The sequence below is a fragment of the Daktulosphaira vitifoliae genome, unplaced genomic scaffold, assembly GCF_025091365.1.
Source record: "Daktulosphaira vitifoliae isolate Bord-2020 unplaced genomic scaffold, ASM2509136v1 Scaffold_1, whole genome shotgun sequence".
Lineage (NCBI taxonomy): Eukaryota > Metazoa > Arthropoda > Insecta > Hemiptera > Phylloxeridae > Daktulosphaira > Daktulosphaira vitifoliae.
The window spans coordinates 36,092,713-36,113,814 of NW_026099572.1; the positions used below are offsets into that span (position 1 = coordinate 36,092,713).

Genomic DNA, 21,102 nt, shown 5'->3' on the forward strand with positions numbered 1-21,102 from the left:
TGAACAAGTTAGTTTTTGTAAAAAAGTTGCTATTTTAAATTCCCCCCAATGAGCAGGTTAAGTGTTAAATTTTCAAAAAAATGATATCAAATGAAAGGAAAATATCTAAGGTTTTAGTATAAAAAAAAATTATGTTGATTTGTTTATTTTTGAAAAAGTTATGGAAGTTTTAAGAAAAAAAAAGTGAAAAAAATGACAAAATTTACCGATTTTTAAATTTGTAATTTTTTTTGGATATTTCCCCCATTTGCGGGGAACGAGGGACAATTTTTCAATTTTTAAGGGTAATGTCTTCAACTAGATACGATTTGTGATCTTTTGACGTATTGTTGAAAGAAATCGGTCCAGTGAGAGCTTAGAAAAAGTGGCAAAAAAAAAAAAAAAAAAAAAAAAAAACACATCATAGTAAAATTAATACCTTCTCCGCTTCGCATCGAAGCTAAAAAAAATTGACTATCGATAATGTCGGAATATTCACCATGTTTTATTTTTTATTAAAATGTCGAAGTATATAAATATTGATGTATGATCAGTTCGTGGGAAAGTTGATTTCTTAATGATTCCTCCTTGCTTATCATGATTACTGGAATTCAGAGTAGTATCACAGATAAGCTAAAGTTTTATCTTATCTGTGGTAGTACATAATAAGTAGTTTACAGAAATATGAACATAATCGAAATAGTCTGTCGTTAAAACATTAATAAAATTAAGATGTTTTAGTACAATTACTTTAAATTTAACTTCTCAATCTTATAGGTCAATGACTTATTATTTTAAGTGACATTCAAATCTATCGACTGCTATGTTATTTTTATGATTTAAAAATTAAGTAGTTGTTTTTTCAAAGATAAAACCTAATATTGGAAGTTTATGTAAGAATTTTTATAATAGTTCTTAACATTCTTTACTTCTTTTATTGATTTTATTTCAAATGGCCGAAAAAGCTGCTCATCATACTACAACTGTTGTAACATGTCCATCAATTTTTGAAGTTATTGCTCAAGAAAGTTTATCAGCTACTATTTATCCAGCACTAAAAAAACTGGTTGATGTAAGAAATTAAATTTATTGTTGGTCAATTTAGAAAATTAACATATTTTATTAATTTATACTTTTAGTATATAAATCTTAAGAATTCAAACAAATGTATTTGGTTAGTTCAGTACTTCGATGAAGTTTACTTAATCTTCAATAGTTTATGTCAATTATATTATTTAAAAACATATGGTAATTTTAATAAAATCTAAACTACATGTTACAAATTAAAAATAATAATATATTTTGTTTTTTTTTATAGGAGGAACATTTTCAGAGAATTTTTATGATTTAACTAGAGTTAGGCAACCTAGCAACTTGAGATCCGCTCAAAAGCAACTTTTATTCAATTTAGCATTGACTGTTTGTGTTCCTTATTTACGGATTAAATTGGAAACTTATATTACCAACTCGAAAACAAAGCATAATACTCAGCTTTTAGATGTATAAATTATTACTAGGCCTATGATTTATATGCATTTATAAATATTTGATCCAATTTGAAGGGTCCCAAGTTAGTGCAACTTCATTATAGGATAGAAATATTTTTCAATTTAACCCTTTAGCAGGCGTGTGCCTATTTTTAACGTTTATAGTCGCGTGAGGGTCTATCAGACCCCATTTCTAGAAAAGTATAAAATATGTATAAAAAAGTTCATTTTTTTAAATTCAAAGACATTATTTGTTACCATATGAAATATAAATATGGATGAAAATTCAAAAATAAAAATTAAAAAATAAATAAATTACAAAATTATGTGCATTACTAAAAATTATATTACAAAAAAAACTTAATTTTCAAAATTTCATTAAAAAATTTTGGTTTGTAAAAAAATTATTTTAACTGCAAAATCTTATTTTTAAATAAGACGGTAAACAAAAGCTTTTAATATTACAAAATGTATTTTAATAAATTTTTCTTGTATTTCTTTGAGCTCAAACACTGCTTATATTTATTAGTTTTAAGTGTATTTGCATTTATATAATCATTTTTCTGAATTGAATTTCTTTATTATTAATATTACAATACATTTAATTATTATGATACGAGTATATACACTTATTCGTTCGTAGTAGCACATCGAATACCGATAATCAATGTGTCCACATTGCGACGTGATGTATTTATTATGTTTTGTTCTTATTTGTTCCGTATCATCGAGTAGTGGAAATTCTATATAGATTATTTATTTTTAAAACTTAATTGCACAGTCGGTGGCAGATTCACATAATTCCAATTCCACAATATTATATCGATTATAACATTGCATTTACGATAAAACAATATTTTGAAAAAAATAAAAGTCCAAAAAAAAATTATAACCTTACAAGTCGCGTGGGGTTCAATATGACCCATCTCAATTTTGATGGATATTTTAAGTCATACATTTTTTTTTCGAAGGTATTTATTTATGAAAGTCGATTTGACCTTTTATGCAATATAATGCATCCGTTTTTATTTATGTGGGGGTATGCTAGACTCCCACGCGACTGTTTAAGGGTTAACATAAATTAATCTCCATAATCATCCCTAAAACTATAATATTGGTAAAAACATATTACTAAGTTTTCAAGTCAATTAATAAAATTTTTGATGATGTGTAAAGAATAACTTAACAAAATGTATAAATGCATATAGTTCATAGCTCTGGAAATTAAATTGATTTATTTAAATTTAAATTTCCTAAATATCCTAACTAATAAAATGATAACAATTAAATAAAAAAATGTTACTAGAGAAGATTTAGTAATTTTTTACAAAAGAGCATTATATTTTCAAAAAATGTTAACTCAAATTAATTATTAAATCATATTAATAAATTTCTTATTTTTATAAGTTGCATTTTCTTTATCTGTCAAACAACAGTGGTGCCTGCCTCATTTATCTCCCCTAAATATGTCTCAGAATATCCACTTGGCTTATATTTACATTATATGTATTTTTTTTTTCAGAAATATATTATTATTTTAAATAAAATTGTATATACTACTTGGGAATTATTATGTTTGATATATTATTTAAAATATTTAACTGGTATTAGCCAAACACATTCTCCTTTATTTGATGTGGCAGGAATTAAATTAACTTATAAAAATTATGCATCAAGAAAAAATGATACAATTCATCAATTAAGGTAAATTTGATTAATTTTTTTCTTTAATTATAATTAAGACTACTAAGTTGGGTTAATTTAAATATCTTGTGTATTATAATTTAATCATAGAACTTTTTAAACATTTCTTTTTTATATGAAATAAATGGAATATCCATTTTTTTTTTCTTGATTTTCTCTGGCTAATGATATTTTATTAACAAGAATAGTTACATAAATCAGTAAAACAAATATTAAAAAAGAGGCAAATTAAGTATACTATTGTATAATAATCTATTTAATGTTTGACTTTCTTTAAATACTATTATTTTTAAATGTATAAAAATTTAACAATATAATTAATGTTTATGCAAAATCAAGAAAACATAAACTTTTAATTTATTACCAATTGGGTACTTATTTAGTTTAAGTAGTCTTGGGTATCTAAATATTTCTTGACACATTTTTTAAATTATGTAATAATTATAATATTAAACTGTGTTGAGGGTAAAATTTTCTTTTAAATCCTTCCTTCAAAATGAAAATCTTGGTTCCAACTTTGTTGTTAATTGACAATATGTATATATCTTTAAAATAAAACATTAAAAATAGCATAACTATTTTTAAGATTTATAAGATTACTTAATACTATGAATTAATTTCAGAATTATAATTAGTTAATTTATTTTTAGTATTCGAGAATGTATAAAAAGCTATTTGCACTATGGGATATCGCATTCACTGGAATTGAGTGCATTTTTCTTGCAATTTTTAAATTGGTGGCATTCAGAAAATTTACAATCAAAATTTATTGCATACCCTATACCATATCCTCCAAAAGTATGTTAAATTAATTTATAAAATTAAAATTTTTTTAACCTAGCTAAAGTTGATATTACCACCTCCTGAAATATAGTGCTGTATTCGTAAAATAACTATTAAGTGTATGCTATAAGTATACTAAGGTATGTATTTTAAAAGAGTAATATTAATTAAAAAAATATGAGAAGTTATGAAAAAGTAAGTTGCATTATGAGGTAACTTTTTATAATGTAGGAATTATTTTGTACTACACTTTTTCTTTATATCTATCATATATATGACCATAAAATTATCTTAAATTAAATATTAACTTAAATTTTATAAAAAAAAAATCTATCATGATTCCAGGGGTTGCTAAAATTGTATAAGGCTCATAATGTCTTGGGGGCTCTACCCTCACACTCTCCAATCCACTACATTAATGCAAACAGCTGTATAATTATATAATGTGTAATAACAATATTAATAATGACAGTTGTTTATAGAAGACTGTATGACTGAGCTAACGATTGTGTTTACAATGGTTTAGTATTAAAATTTCTCAGTATACTCAAATTAACAATTTTGTTTGTTACAACAGTTGTATAATCTCAAAATTATGAAAAATAAGAAAAAAAAATTGATATTAAATTGGTATTAATAAAATTACTTAACTTAAGCTATAGTTATTAAAACTTAGGGAAGATACTAGAGCCTAGAGGTACTAGAGTCAAGACTGAGGTGCTTTAGGACCCCAAGTAGTTGCGATATTTTCTCTTTACAATCACAAAAAATGGATCTATTCAATTAGGTTTTTATTGTTGGAAAATGTTAAATGTTTAAAATCTGATTGAAGTAAACAGAGATTATGGTGAAAAGGTTTTTATAGTACCATTTTATTGATAATTGGTGAAGTTTTAAAAAATAGATGGATAAATAATACCAATTAGTAAAAAAATTTCCACATCAAAAAACATCTGACAAAATTTATTTTTACATTTAAAATGTAATACATTTTTTTTTTTTCTTAAAATTAATAAGCAAGATTAGAATAGTAATATTTATAATTACAATAAATTTAAAAAATTTTATTGTTGATAAACCTCTTATTTGGATAATGCTGCAATAGTTTTTAATGATCTCTAAAAGAGAAAAAAAAAACCCAGCACAGTGGGGTCGCGGCATAGTGAGGACGTTGTATAGTTGAGACCAGTATAGATTTTATCTGACAGTGATTAAAATCACTATCATAAGAAACGCTTTGATGCAAATCTGTAGACAGTGTTTAATTCTAAGAAATTGATGGATAATTACAAAAGCAACATCAACTTCTATTTTCTTAATTATACCCAGATTAGTAATTCTTTTAATTATATATTATATAATTTTTAAAATTAATTGTTTTCAAATTATTATTGATTTTGATTTTTAATATGTTAAAAGTAATCATTTTGAACCTACTTTTTTTTGTCTTTGTCAGGAAAAAGCTGGTTAAGCTACTTTTTATTTGAATAAGGAATATTTTTTCGATTTTTAAAAGTAATAACTTAATCTAAATACGAATTGTAATCATTTGACGTATCGTTGAAAAAAGTAGGTCTAGTGAGGGTTGGCAAAATAAATCGTAGCCACAAAAAAAAAAACCACATAATAAAATAATATTAACATCTTCTTCTTCTCAGCTTACCGGTCCATTAAGGACCATTGCTGCCTTCAACAGGTATCCCCATCCCTCTCTATTGTAAATCAATTAATATGTCACATTCTGGTTTATGTCTTTCAAATCCTTGGCAACTACATCAATCCACTGGGTCCCAGGTCTTCCTAGGGGTCTTTTTTTGTTCATTTTTTCCACGAGTACTTTTTTTATTAGTTGACCATTCGCTCTCCAAGTGTGTCCAAACCACTCTAGTCTTTTATTCCTGATTAAGGCTAGAATGTTTGGTCTTTTGTATAATTTCTGTAGCTCTTCATTTTTTCTTCTGTCAAACGTATTTGTTTCTCGGTTAAAACGTGGTTCAAATATATTATGCAGTATTTTTCTTTCAAATATTATCAGCTTTTTCTCATTGCCTTTTGTTAATGACCATGTTTCACTCGCGTACGTCACTATTGGTCGCAAATAGCTATGGTATAAGCGTATCTTTGATGTTCATGATAGTAATTTTGATTTTAGGAGCTTAATTATACTATGGTAACACCTGTTCCCACTCATGATTCTTTCATTTATCTCATGGTGCAAATTATTCTTGTTATTGACGTTTACTCCCAGATACTTGAAGTTGTCCTCTGCTTCAAATTTCCAATTGTCTACCAATAGGTCGTTTATGTTTAGATTGGTCCTTGACATCACCATGTACTTAGTTTTATTTGAGCTAACCCAAATTTAAAAATTACTTTTTTGAATTTAANTCATTTACATATAAGCCCATTGACATGCTTGTCTTAAGTAGTATCTCGGTTGTCTGGGCAATCTCCTCCTTAGTCTCTCCCATCACTACAATATCATCGGCGTAGGCCAACATCACTGAATCTCCACTTATCCTCATTTGCCGTTGTTCATGGATATCTCTTACTATTTTTTCAAGAGCTAGATTGAATAATGTAGGAGATAGTGCGTCCCTCTGGCGCAAGCCGGTTTTTTCCTCAAATGGCTCCGAGTTATTCTGCAAAAATCGTATTTTGCAAATTGTCTTCTCGCTGCACATTTTTATTAGATTTACATATTTCCCCGGTATTCCAAGTATTTCCAATCCCTTCCATAACTCGCCCCTGTCAATACTATCATATGCCTGTTTGTAATCTATAAATGCAGGTCTACACCAAATTCGTAGTACTTTTCCTTAATTTGTCTTAATACAAATATGTGGTCGGTGGTTGCCTTGCCTTTTCGAAACCCACATTGATAACTTCCGATAATATCATTGGCATATGTATTTATTCTTTTTAATATTATTGTTGTTAGGACTTTATATCCAACGTCCAGTAGGGAAATACCTCTGTAGTTTTCTGTTTCTGCTGGGCTTCCTTTTTTAAATATAGGACAAATAATAGCACTGTTTCATTCGTCTGGAATCGTTTCTGTTCTCCATATTTCTCTAATCAATTCTGTTAGTTTTCTCTTTAACGTTGTCACCATATTCCATTTTGTAGACAGCCTGAGGTTGAATTGTGCAAATAGTAGGTAATGGTCCGAGTCGGCATCCGCTCCTCTGTAAGTTCTCACCTTTCTGATACAGCTGGCATGCCCTTTGCTTATCATTATTTGATCGATCTGATTATCCACTCAACCATTCGGCGATATCCATGTAGATTTATATATATCCTTTCTCGGGAAGAACGTACTACTTATTGTGAACTCTTTTGACGTGGCAAAGTGTATTAGTGTAATATTAACATGAATAAGAAATTTCTTCTCAAGAGGGGAGACTATAGTGATGGGATCCTTTATTGAAGCTATTGAATCTAGATGAGATAAAAATCAAATGATTTGAATATTTTTTCTCAAAAAAAAAAAATGCAAAATATTAATGAGACGGACGGATTTGAACCTCGATTCTAAGCGTGAATGACATAAGTGTTACCGATTTGGCAACTGTTCGTTTCTTTCATCGCATGATAAAATTGGCTATTTGAGCTAACCCAAATTTAAAAATTACTTTTTTGAATTTAAAAAAGTAAAAAAATTTTAATAAGTGTAATTTCTTATGTCTTATAAACATTATTCTATGTCAATTAAATTATATAATATCCATGAAAGTCAATGTATTCCCCTTTTAAGATATTTTAAAATAAAATAAAATATAAAACCCAGAATTTTAATACAAAAATAGCATATTTTTGAATACGGTAGCCATTTGTGCATAGAAGATAAGTCGTCGGGACAAATTTTTTTTTTTAATTTTATAGTACTTGACATAAGCTTTAATTTGACATATATTTAAAGGACGCAGCATTTCCGGAACATTTTCAAAAATTAAGTTGAACAAGTTAGTTTTTGTAAAAAAGTTGCTATTTTAAAACCCCCCCAGTGAGCAGGTTAAGTGTTAAATTTTCAAAAAAATGATATCAAATGAAAGGAAAATATCTAAGGTTTTAGTATAAAAAAAAATTATGTTGATTTGTTTATTTTTGAAAAAGTTATGGAAGTTTTAAGAAAAAAAAAGTGAAAAAAATGACAAAATTTACCGATTTTTAAATTTGTAATTTTTTTGGAGATTTCCCCCATTTGAGGGGAACAAGGGAAAAATTTCCAATTTTGAAGGGCAATATCTTCAACTAGATACGATTTGTGATTTTTTGACGTATAATTAAAAGAAATCGGTCCAGTGAGAGCTGAAAAAATGTGGCAACAGACAAAAATAAAAAAAAAACACATCATGGTAAAATTAATACCTTCTCAGCTTCCCATCGAAGCTAAAATGTCTGGATAATATATTATTTATACAAAATTAAATTTTGTATTTATAAATATAGATAAATGAAAAGTACATTTCTGTCAACAAATCATCTAATTGTCCTATTTGTATGAATGAAAAAAAAATGCCTACAGCTCTTAGGGTTTCAGGGTAAGTAAATAATTCCCCTTTACTATTCTTCTTTTTTATTTTATTGAATACTCTCTATTTCAACTTCAACTTAACTAGTATAACTCATAGTAAATTAAATTTTGTCTTGTAAAAATTGTACAAATCTTTAAAATTCGATGTAATGACTAAAAATAAAAATTATTAATTTTCCATTTAATTTTTTCAAATGAATATTTAATTTTTCTTGATAATTTTGATATTTGTTCATCAAATTTGATGTATCTCAGTGTGCAGTTTTTGAATTTTACCATTCTGTCTGATACAAAGATTAAGTTTAATAATTGAGTATATGTGTAAAAAAAAATCAATAAATATGTATATTTATAATAAATAATTTTAGTAAAAAATTTTTTGTAGGTTTGTGTTTTGCTATAAATGTTTACATAAATCACTTATGATGGATTCAAGATGCCCAGTTACCAAATTACCAGCAACAATGCAAGATATGATAAGAGTGTATTCTGAAAATAATTGATTGTATATTTATTTTTATAAGTAATAAACTTTTATTCTTTATATAATGGAATTAAATACATTTTTAATAAGTAGTTTTGTGTTATGTTACTAAATTTATTCTTGATTAATAACAAATATATTGAGTCAAATTTTTTGCTAAAACCAAATCTATTGTCTTATTTTGTTGCGATATTTTTATACAACAAGTCACCAGTATCCTACACCTATGGCTGCTTTGTTAAATAATATTACTTAAGACTAATTGTCATACTTGTTGTAAATTGCAGATTCACTGTACTCCACATGAATAAATGTTAATCAATATATCCTAATAGTTATTTATAAGAAGTATAGTATCTTTTAAATATTGATTTTAAGGAACTATTATTCTCTTTCAGTAACTATCATTTAGTTATATGGTTAGAATGAGATTGATTTAGCTCTGTATTAAAGCTCAGATTAGTTGGGTTAACTACCAAAAAAATCTAGTGTGTTTCATTAATTAAGGTCTGTTTGTTAATATTTAACACATTCATGTCACTTCTACATCTTTTTTATGTACCTACCTCAGAAAATCAGTTTTGTATTACTGCTATAGCAGTATTCGTTCGCTGCATACTTTTTTTCTATGTAATGAGTCACTACTGTTATGACAGTAATAATATACAAATAGTAATTACTGTTATTGCAGCAACTGACTGTCTTAAGCCAATAGGCTGAAATATATGTAGTATAATAATAATTTTAATATATTGTAGAATACTCTACATAAGAGTCAGGCTAGGTTTAAGTTAAAGGTTTTTAGCTAAAAAAAATTCAGTAGGCACTTTTGTTTCGATATTAACTGAATTATCAAGTTGTTAATAATTAATGATGTTTAATAATAAACAATTCTACAAAAATAATAAAACACTGTTAGGTACATAACAAGACTAGATAACACGTTGCGGGTGGGGAACTGAAATTTGAAACTTGACTAATGTCAAAGCTACTCTAATCTTATATATATATATTCTTAAGCATTTCAGAATGTTTGACTACTACACATACAATTATTCACACTATCTTCAAAATTTGTTTTTAAGAACAAAACTATCAAATCAGTTCATAAGATATGTGATTGCAATCTCAAAAATCAAATTTTGAATTTTATCTACAGTATCCAAATAAAAATATCATTCGAACATTCTTTTCTCATTGGCAAATGAAGTTAAATTTTACTATTTTTTTAAATTATAATTTAACTTTAATATTTACTTTATTTAATTGAAATGATCTACTTATTATTAAATAAAATAAGAACTTTTATATTATAAAGAAAATAAAAACTAGTTATTACAAAAAATTACTATAGTTAAAGTTGTATATTTTTTATCCAGTACACCAGATTGTATATACATTTTAAATACAAGAAATGTGACATTTTATTCTTATTGATCTTTTTATTCTGAAAGCAAAAAAATATTAAATGTCATAAAAATTATATTATTGAAAAATTCAGTGATTCATTTATCACAGTCCACTTAATTAGTTGCATAATACAAATAATTTCAGGAAAATTTTTTATTGGTTTGTACATATAATTTTTGATTTATTTATTTTTGTCACTTTTATCAGATCATTAAAGGACATTGCAGTCCTTGATTTATTAATTATTAAATATTTTTTAGGTCCATCCAATATTCCTTATAACGATACTAACTTTATTTTTTTTAATGAAAACATACATATTTAAAAAATAGCTTATATCATAAATAATAATCTTATTAAGAAAATGGTTAGTTGATTACAACTTATAGACCAATACTTCAGAAGTTATTCACATTTTTAACCTAGACGAAAGGAGGACTGTTCAAAATATATAATGATATATATAGTCATACCTTTGTTTCACTTTCAGTCTATATTTTAAAATTCTAATAACTTCTGAAGTACTATTCCAAAAGTTATTTCCAACAAGTCTTTTTCTTAGTTGATAAATTTCTATTTTATATGCATGTTGCCAATTAAAAATAAAATTGACATCCATATAAGAAATTAACTAAAAAATTTAAAAAAAAATATAAGTAACTAAAAAAGCAAAACAAAAATTTGCAAAATTATTTTTAATTTGTAAGTAATAACTTATAACTGGTTATAATAAAATATCACATAATTTTTTCTTATCATTTATTCACTAATATTGAAAAACAATTTACCATCAACATCTTTGCTTGATACTTCTTCTCCTTCACTATCTTCAGACATTTCATCAGCCATTGGAGCTAAATATACATCAGAAATCTCCCGTCCTGCACTTAATGAAGTAATAAGATCTATATTTTCACCTCTACCACAACTAACAGCTAAACTATCAAGCTTCGAATTCAATTCAGAAATATCTGCTTGCAGTTTATCTTTGCGTAATTTCTCCCATTCAACACGATATTCTCTAATGAATTATTAAAAAATATACTTTATTTGTAAAATTTTGTTGATACCTAAAAAAAATTTAATTAATACTTTTTATATTCATCTGTAGCTAAATCAACCATTTTTAAAAATTCATCAAAATTATGTCCAGTAACTGAAGAAACTGGAACACAATTTAATTCACTGTAAAATTCATCAAGAGTTAATGCCATAGTACGTGTTAGGTTAGACATATAAGAGGATTCTTGTTCAATAGCATCACAAAATACTTCAAAATCTTTCATCCATTCAATTGCATATGTTGGATCTACAATATCTGACTGAAATATAATAATTTTTAAAAAGTACTTGAATGAAGTTCACGTAATTATGATTTTTATATATACTTTGTTTAACACAACAATGAAAGGTAATTTTGTTTTATACAAAACTGAACATGCATACAGCATATTAGACATAAAAGTTACAGGGCTAGTACTTCTTTCAAGATCCATTACATAAACTACAATAGTTGGAAAAGATGATGCTAAACATTCAGTCAAAATTTGACCAGATGCTGACCATGTAAAAACTTCAATTTGACCTGGTGTATCAATAATAGCTAAATCATGTGTATTGTCTTTTTCAACTTTGCTCAAAAGATTTAATAGTTGATTAAATTTTGTGGTATACAAGTTTAATGATGTTACAATAGCACCATTTGGTCCCAAACCATAGCGTTGCATTACATTTTTATATTTTACTGAATCTCTAATATCTTTAAAAAAAAAATGATTATACAAGTGTTAGAAAAAGAAAAAAATGTTTGATTACACAGTTTTACCAATATTAGGTTTGTAAGGCATATTTTTACATGCAGGATCGATATTTATNTTTTTATATTTTACTGAATCTCTAATATCTTTAAAAAAAAAATGATTATACAAGTGTTAAAAAAGAAAAAAATGTTTGATTACACAGTTTTACCAATATTAGGTTTGTAAGGCATATTTTTACATGCAGGATCGATATTTATTAAGTATGGTGCTCTTTTATGTTGTCGCATATAAGTTTCCAATTTTGAAACAAAAGTTGTTTTTCCAGAACCTGCCATTCCTAAAACTATAAGACACACAGGAGAATCCTTGGATATATCGTCTGGATTACTATCCATTGCTTGATCCATTTCTAAATGTGATGCCAATCTGAAATTTTTTTAAAATTTAGTTTGAAATTTTATCATGCTGAAAAATATCTTACTCGTACTATTATAATAGTAATGTTTTTCCCACGTTTTTCTAGATAACATTTTGGCTGTGATAACTTTATAATCTCACCTTATATTTTGATGATTATCATTCCAAGCCGAAATTAATTTATATTTTTTTCTTCATGAGAAAGTTATAAAACCCTAAATATTAATTTTTATGAAAAAACTGTAAATTAATTGAACATCTTCTAATTTTTGTATCGCGTTATTAAAAAAAGCATTTGAATTTGTCCATTAAATCAATTGCTTTTTAATTGTGTTATTGTCTAAAATCAACAATTCTCCTGAAAAATAATCGTTATCATTTTTTACGGGTTCACGTTTCACGACTGTTTTTACTTTTTTACACTCAATACAAAAAAATGTGTTAAGTATTTTTTTACTATATAATTACTGTAATGATTGTGAAAACGTTAAATGTCACTTTTATTAGCTGTTAAGATGAATAATTTATCAATAAATTGTGATTTTATGATTAAATAATACATCAAAATAATAGTGGGTATTTATTTTTTACTAATACTTATATGTGCAGACCATTTTTTTATAAATGACAAAAATTATTTTTTTTATTAAATATAATCTTGATTACAAGATTATGAGTGATTGGTGGTGTTTATAATATTGCAATAGTGAAAAATTTTATTTTGTAATTTATCAAATATTCATGAAAATAATGAGATTTATTCATGATTAATAGATAGTTATTCATTTTCTTTTTTTAGTATTATGTCTTATATAAATGCCTATAAAAATCGTTCAAACCACAATGGAACATCTGAAGATGAAAAACAAACATTACTTGTTTTTGGTTATTCATGTAAATTGTTTAAAGATGACGAAAAAGCACTGTTCATTGATCAAGGTAAACATTTAATACCATGGATGGGTGATGATACACTTAAAATTGACAGGTAAATGTATTCATGTAATTTATGTTGAAGTTTTAAATATGTGGTCATTTATTTCAATTTTTGTAGGTATGATTGTCGTGGAGCTTTAAGCGATTTAAAATCTGTAGAAGCTCTACCATTTGGTCAAAGTCAATGGGAAGGATTAACCCCCGAAGAAAAAAAGATAGAGCAATTGTGTGATGAAGAAAGGTACAAATCACTTAATGATAAATCAGAAGAAGAACAAATATATCAAGGTATTTTTTTGTTACCTTAAAATCCTATATTAGCAACTTAACAGATTTTCAAAACGGCTACAAAATTATTTGTAGTATAAGTGTGTTAATATCTATATTTTTTTATTCAAAGGTTATGTTAATTTTTTAATTTGCCTGATTTTTCATTTAAAGTAATTATTTCAGTTAAAATTTTAAGTGATAATCTAAGATTTAAAAATACATTATTTATTTTTAGAGGAAGAATTAAAACGTTTACATCAAGCTTTAAACAATGAAGAAAAAGAGTATGGTCAAGTTGGCTACAAGTATGAAGATGAAATTACTAATTCATCTGAAATAAAACCTGTGGAAGATACTGATTATGAGACAGAATTAGAAGAAGCTTTTATTCCACCTAGAGAATTGGATATACCATCAAATATGCATGTGGTAAAAAAATTTTTCTAAATTATTTTTTATTTTTATTAATTCAATCATTTTATATTTATTTATGTGAAGCCTCCTACAAAGAAACTTAATGCTATAATTGAAAAAACAGCATTGTTTATTTCTAAACATGGAGCACAAATGGAAGTACTTTTAAAAGCTAAACAAGCTCATAATCCACAGTTTGAATTTTTGTCCTATGACCAGCCACTTTATCCTTATTACCAACATGTGCTTGCAGCAATTCGTTCATGTCGATATAATCCTACTCTGGTGAATGACAGCACAGAAGGTAAAAATCATGATACAATACAGGTGATTATTTTAAGCTAACCTTTCAATTTTTCTTAAAAAAATTAATTTTAATAAATATAAAATAACTTTTAGATCCGTCCCTAATATCTTGTAGGGGTGTAAACTTTATTTTTTTTTAAGGCAATATACGTTTTAAACTAACTTATAAAATACAAAATTATATAATTAAGAAAATGATGGTTTAATAACAACTTTTCAACTAGTGCTTCAGAAGATATTCACATTTTTGTACTGGGCAGGAGGAGTAGTGGGGCCAAGAAATGAATAATGATAAAAATAGTACCATCATATCCACATCCTTTCAATGTTTTAAAATGATAATGTATTAAAATAATCATCTTGTAGTATCTCAACAATGATATATTACCTAATTATTAAATTTGTATAGATTCATTAGACTCATCAAATGAAGATAGTTATTTACACCCAAGCTTGTTAAAAAGTGCAAAACAACATGAATCGGTAGGTCATTATTGTATTTCTACTGCTTAAATACTAATATTTAATTTTATTCAATTAGCAATGATTTTCCAAACATTTTTACTAAACATGATTGTGATGTAAATGTTTTTTTTTTCGATAAATTACAATGTACAAAATGTACTTTTGATTTCTAATTTCTTTTTGGATAGAATAATTTTTATATTAATTTCAAACTGCAAATAATTTTAATGAGTATGTTAATTTATTTTAAAACTAAAATAAGTTTTCATAAATAGCTATTTAAATGATCGTACTGTTGAAGTTTATGATTTTAAAATACTGATTTATTTTTCGGTTAATTTTTAGTTTTGATTATTTTTAATTAAAAAATCCCTTATTGATCATATATACAGAGATATTTAAAATAGTTTATAATAAGTAAAAAAAAAAGTGTTATAACCTATACCTATACATTAATAAGTAGCTGTTACTGGAAGATATGATTGCTTCGCCAAAAAATTGTGACATAATGCAAGTGGTTTGGATATTGGTGAGTTAGTGTTTTACATTAAATGTCTTATGCCATTGATTTCAAAAGATTATTTTTATATTAATTTATTGTATAATTTTTAATTAATAATGTAAAACTGAAGACCAAGATACAAGAGAATTAAAATATAATAAAAATTTTAATTAAGTTATAAAAAAAGATTTAAAATAATTTATGTGCTATGTGCAAAAAAATGATTTTAAGTAATTCAATATTGTAATAGCCTTAAATAGCTTATACTTATAATTATGGTTTGATGTTATATGCATTTATAAATTAGATAAGTTATTTTGAATAAACCATTAGCCAATAAAAATTTTTATTAATTGACTTGAAAACTTAGTTATGTATTGTTCCTTAGATTTAAGGAGGTTATTCCTCTAAAACTTAAAATAATTATATGCAACAAAACATTGGAGCCTTTCAGAGTGGCTCAAATGAAATTTATAATTCAAGACCCTACTTATAACTACTCATAAAAAAAAATTACATTTGCCTTCCTTATTTTTTCCTTTATTAATCTATGTATTTTTTTAATTTATTTAAAACAAAATATTACAACCCCGATTTGTTTCATCCCTCCCCCTCCTATCATACTTTTGGGTTTTATATATTATTGGGATTGACACTAGAAACTTTTTGTTGGGACTAATTAAATTTTTTGGTACATAGCACGTAATTAATTTCAGGTCTTCAAGTATGTATATAAATAAAAATATCTAAGATATTTATGAACATAAATAGGTTATTAGAATATTTTTTAATTTAATTTCACAATGAATAGTCATCAATTATCACTTAATAGTAAAAATTTACTACATTTTTTCAGTTTTTTTTCTCTCTCCTTTGTTTTCTTATTTACATTTTAAATTTGTTTGTGTATATGACAAAAAAGTTATATACATATAATGTGATAACAGGAATACTTGGCTATTAAATAATAATCAGATAATAAGAACATTTTTTTTTCTAAATGTTAAACTACATAATATCATGCACCATTTTTGAATCATCTTGATTGTGTGTACACTAAATTGTAACATAACTAGAAGTTTTTTTAAACAAACAGATGTGGGATTGGTATGCTGTATAATATTAAACATATGGTGAAAAATATAAATAAATTAATTAACAAAAAAATATCAAATTCACAAAAGTTACCTTTTTATATAAGATGACACTTCTGAAAAGATTGAATCCCTTCAAGAAAAACTTAATTTACTATTTCAAATTTAGGAAGTCTTCAAGTACAGTTTTTATATATCAAAATTTGTGAGCTTAATAATTTACTAGACAGGTAAGAATTTGGGTTAATGAAACCAATTTAATTGGAACCTGAATATTAATATTTTAATTAAGGAAAAAAAATTATAACTAAGTGGTTTCTGTGGTCATTACTTAATTTTTAAATAATTGTTTTAAAACAATTAAGGTAAGTTTAGGAATATGTATATATATATATATATATATATAAATGTATGAATACTTGTATTTGTAAGATAATCATTTTTAATAATAATAATTTTACAAAACTTTGAAAATTTTAGTAATTAAGATATTTTTTCTTAAGAGAAAATTTGAATTAATTAATTTTAAGTATGTTAACTATTATTACTGGCAATTAACTGATATATTTATTTTTTTTAGGTAATTTTTGTAACCTGATAATGGGCCATCAATTATCCTTTGAATTCAACTTTAATGTTCCTATAATATTATCTTTGTCCAAAAAAAAAAAAAAATTCCTTAAAAATAAACATTATTTGTTCATCATTTTTTATAATTTTGGAACTTTTTTATACAATGTAAAATAGATAATATTTATAAACAAAAATTTTCTTTATATTAGAATTGTCCTTTAAAGTTTTCTTCCTTTGAAATCACAATATTCACAAATTTAAACTTGCTTTTATTTTGCAAGTACTATCCATTATCATAAAGTGTTATTAATTATATTGTATTAATTTTCAGGCTCCATTTATACCAAATATCTTGTATAAACCCTCTGCTGACTGTTCCTATTCATTACTTGTTAATAAAATAAAAGAAAAACAATCTGCTATGCCAGTCGAAGAAGAAATTTCTAAAAATGAAGATTTAACTTGTAGTACTAATGTAATTATATCTGAATTTGATGGATTAACTAAATCAGCTAGAAGGAGATTGAAAAAAAAGTTAGTTTCCCAATCAGCATTAAATGCTTCTAATTCTCCAGAGTCAGATGAAGCAAACATAATTGAAAAACCAACTGCAAAAGAAGTAAATTATTTAAAAAAACACTTTTCTAAAATTATTGATGTTTGAGTCATTTTTATTTCAGGAAATTTACAAAGAATCTAATATAACAAATACACCTCAACCAATTGTGGCTAGTGGAATTGAAGTCCCACCTACAGATTTGCAAATTATTATAGATAAGATGGCTTCATATGTCACAAAAAATGGAAAGCAATTTGAAGAGACTGCAAGAATGAGACGTTAGTTTGATCTTATTTTCATCTATCAATTTAAATGTTCTCATATACTAATAAAATATTTAAAAAAATTTTTTAAATCAGAGGATCCAAGACTCAAATTTTTAGAACCAACTGATTGTTTTAATGCTTACTATTTACAAAAACTTAAACTTTATGCAACTATTAAACGTTTAGAACAAACAGCTCCTTCAAAATCTACATTGGAATCTAAAGCAACTTCTAAGTGTAAATTAATACTAGAAGACGATTATTTCAAATTATTTATATTTTGATAACATTTTAATATTTTAGTACCTGTTTGCTTTTCATTAAAAAAGCAAAAGGAAGCGGAAGCAATGGAAATAAAAAAAAGTGCTTTGAATGATAGTTCAAATGAGATGAGTGATGATGATCATAATAAAGATCTCTCCAAAAGAATTGATCAGAATCCCAATAAAACAAACAAATCTTTGAAAAAAAATCCTTTACAAAACTCAGCAAGATTAGGTATTATAGTAAATATCTGACTAATTAAATAAATATTATATTTATATTATTTTATCTTAGCCGAAGAAAGATTAAAAGATAAACTTGCTATGGCTGCAAAAGAAAAACTTGCTTTGCTAGAAAGAGAAAGAACTAAAAAGGAAAAGGAAAAAATTCAAGCTGAACGTAAAAGAAAAGCTGCTCAATTTTTAGCTGCAATGAAAATTGTTCCTTCATCGAGTAAAAATTCAACATCTAATATAGATGAAAAACCTACTTTATCAGAAAATATTCCTAATGAGAGTATGTTGAACAACTAAAACTATGTTGAAATGAATATTTATATTATATGTGATAATTTTTTAATGAAAAATATGGAATAATTTGTGCATGTTTGATTTTAGTTGAAAAATCTGAAGTAAAAAAATTAGTCAACACAGAGAATGGTGGTTTATCTAATAATAATTTAATATCTGATTCGTGCTCAAAAGGACTTGATGTTATATCTATTGGTTCAAGGTAAGACATTATTACTTATTTAATTTAGTTCTTCAGATATTAACTAAAAATTAAATATTTTATAGCGATGAAGAAATAAGTAGTAGTAAAGATATAAATGGTGATAAAATAAACAAATCTTCTTTACAAACTAGACTACAAGGTATGACATTTAAGATTTTAAATAAATGTGTTAATATATAATAATTTTATTTACAATACTTCAGAAACGTTATCTAGAGAAGAAAAACGCAAAAGATTAGATAATTACGAAAAAGAAAAAGATTTTTATAAGCGAATGAAACGGTATGATGAAGCAAAGGAAAAATCTTCTGATTGGTAAAATATGTTTTGTAGATTTAAAAAGTTTACAAAAGGGTTATTAATGTTTACTTGGAAACTTGAACCATTACTTTTAAATGTTGCTGTTATTTAATTTATTTTTTGTTTTTTAATATGATGAATTTAATTTAACATTGCATTGTCTTACTTTATTATTTTATTTTTATTACTCTTGTTCTTGAAGTTAATTGTCTACTTTATAACTTCTCATGTTTAATAATTGCAGTCATTATTTGTCTCGTGAAAAAGATCGAAGTAGGAGACACTCAAAAAAAACTCATTCCAATCGCCATAGTTCATCTAAGGATCATAAAAGAGATCGTAGTCGAAGACATTCAAAACACAAACATAAATCGAAAAAATCAAAAAAAAAATCTCACAATCGCAGCTCAAATTCTGACTCTTCGGATGACAGTGACTATACCAATAATAGTCATCAATCATAAATAATTTTTTGTTATGATCTTATTTTATTTTGTATATTATTGTGAAAGAAAATATTAACTGATATTATGTAATATTCAGCTTGTAAGCTATTTTACGACATTGTTAGTTTGTTATTTTTGTATATAACATTAAAATTTATTTTCTGTAAATTGCTTTTGTATATATATTTACTGAATGGATGTGGAATCATAAAAAGATGTTTTTGAATTTATATGTATATATGCAGTAGCGTATTTAGTTCTTTGGTGACCCTAAGCTAAAATAATTCTACCCCTACTCCTATTATTTAGTAACAAACAATATGTTTCTTACCTTTTTTTAAAATTTATTATTTTCTGATCAAAAAGTGTATGTATCAGACCTAATATTTTACTTAATTTATCATGACAATACTTATACAGTCATAGTCATATGGTAATAAATAATGAAAAAATTACAATATAACATCAAATGAACTGTAGTTAATTAACGTACAGATAAATGTTTGTAAAACATGGAATAATAAGTTTTTAAAATTAATATAAAATTAACACATTTTTCGTTGACTTATTGCATTGGCGTATTAAGAAAGGAGAGATTACTCCTAATTTTTTGTTCGAATATATTTATTTTGATTTTTAACCTGTATAACTTTTTAAAAAGGAATTAATTTTTTTTATAATATTGTGTATTTTCTGTCAATGAAAGTCATGAAAAAAAGGTTGAGGTACACAAACTCTCACTAAGAAAATCTAATTTGAATTTAGATTTTACACTTATTTTCTAAAAAATGTATAATTAGGTTATACAAGTGAAGGCTACAGTAATTAGATTACCGATTTACATTTAAGCTACATGAATTAAACTTATATTAAATATAAAGCTAAACTTATTTTCAACTTTTGTCAAGTAAAATGACTGAAAATTTGATCTAGTATAAATTGCATTTTTTTATTTATCAACCATTGTAAAGCAATATTTTTTAAATAAAAATATTATTTTATACTGACAGATATGATACTCAAAACTCATTTATAGAATGAATTATAAAAAAACGGAAGCACAGTAGTAGGGACAAAGCAGTTGAGAGAAGTAAAGATCAGTGAATTCATTCCCAAGATTTATTTTATGTATTAATTTTCGAGAAAATCTATTAGCAAATTTTATTTCAACATAAAAATAGATTTAGAAAAGTATAGTAAAAAATCTCTTAAAAAATGCTACCTAGGCTCCTTAAATACACCATTTATACACATATTTTTAATGACATAAATAAAAAATAAAATAAAACAATTCAAGACTAATTAACTTGTTCAAAGACAAGCAGAAATTAATTATAACTAAATTTTAATAACACAACTTTAATATTTTATAAATTTTGTTTTGTGCTATACTTCAAATGACTAAAAAAGC

At 25.2% G+C, this 21,102-nt stretch overlaps 3 protein-coding genes across 10 annotated transcripts; 2 read left to right on the forward strand and 1 right to left on the reverse strand.

Moving 5' to 3' along the window:
• Positions 1-621: 621 nt before the first annotated feature.
• Positions 622-9,066, forward strand: LOC126894294 (peroxisome assembly protein 12-like). The gene is made up of 7 exons (XM_050665213.1): positions 622-1,051; positions 1,119-1,227; positions 1,298-1,479; positions 2,989-3,170; positions 3,821-3,968; positions 8,406-8,497; positions 8,876-9,066. Exons 1-7 carry the CDS (start codon positions 932-934, stop codon positions 8,991-8,993), a joined length of 951 nt encoding a protein of 316 aa, XP_050521170.1. The 5' UTR covers positions 622-931; the 3' UTR covers positions 8,994-9,066.
• On the reverse strand, positions 8,871-12,760 carry LOC126894236 (GPN-loop GTPase 1). 6 transcript variants are annotated; one of them, XM_050665094.1, is made up of 7 exons: positions 12,626-12,760; positions 12,353-12,570; positions 11,773-12,143; positions 11,477-11,706; positions 11,173-11,405; positions 9,541-9,690; positions 8,871-8,979 (listed from the first exon to the last, which is right to left on the reverse strand). In XM_050665094.1, the coding sequence occupies exons 2-6, from the start codon at positions 12,549-12,551 to the stop codon at positions 9,542-9,544; spliced, it is 1,182 nt and encodes a 393-aa protein (XP_050521051.1). In that variant the 5' UTR covers positions 12,552-12,570; positions 12,626-12,760; the 3' UTR covers positions 8,871-8,979; position 9,541. The 6 variants fall into 6 exon arrangements, with proteins under 6 accessions (XP_050521051.1, XP_050521061.1, XP_050521069.1 ...); XM_050665104.1 differs by having other exon boundaries at positions 12,632-12,752; XM_050665112.1 differs by having other exon boundaries at positions 12,703-12,721.
• A 111-nt stretch (positions 12,761-12,871) lies between these two features.
• LOC126894171 (protein suppressor of white apricot) lies at positions 12,872-19,859 on the forward strand. 3 transcript variants are annotated; one of them, XM_050664984.1, is made up of 15 exons: positions 12,872-13,001; positions 13,361-13,549; positions 13,616-13,785; positions 14,003-14,196; positions 14,266-14,485; positions 14,897-14,970; positions 17,453-17,740; positions 17,802-17,958; positions 18,040-18,183; positions 18,250-18,444; positions 18,505-18,726; positions 18,828-18,942; positions 19,008-19,084; positions 19,149-19,260; positions 19,490-19,859. In XM_050664984.1, the coding sequence occupies exons 2-15, from the start codon at positions 13,365-13,367 to the stop codon at positions 19,707-19,709; spliced, it is 2,373 nt and encodes a 790-aa protein (XP_050520941.1). In that variant the 5' UTR covers positions 12,872-13,001; positions 13,361-13,364; the 3' UTR covers positions 19,710-19,859. The 3 variants fall into 3 exon arrangements, with proteins under 3 accessions (XP_050520941.1, XP_050520949.1, XP_050520959.1); XM_050664992.1 differs by lacking the exon at positions 12,872-13,001 and adding an exon at positions 13,002-13,133; XM_050665002.1 differs by lacking the exon at positions 12,872-13,001 and adding an exon at positions 13,018-13,137.
• The last annotated feature ends 1,243 nt before the right edge of the window (positions 19,860-21,102 follow it).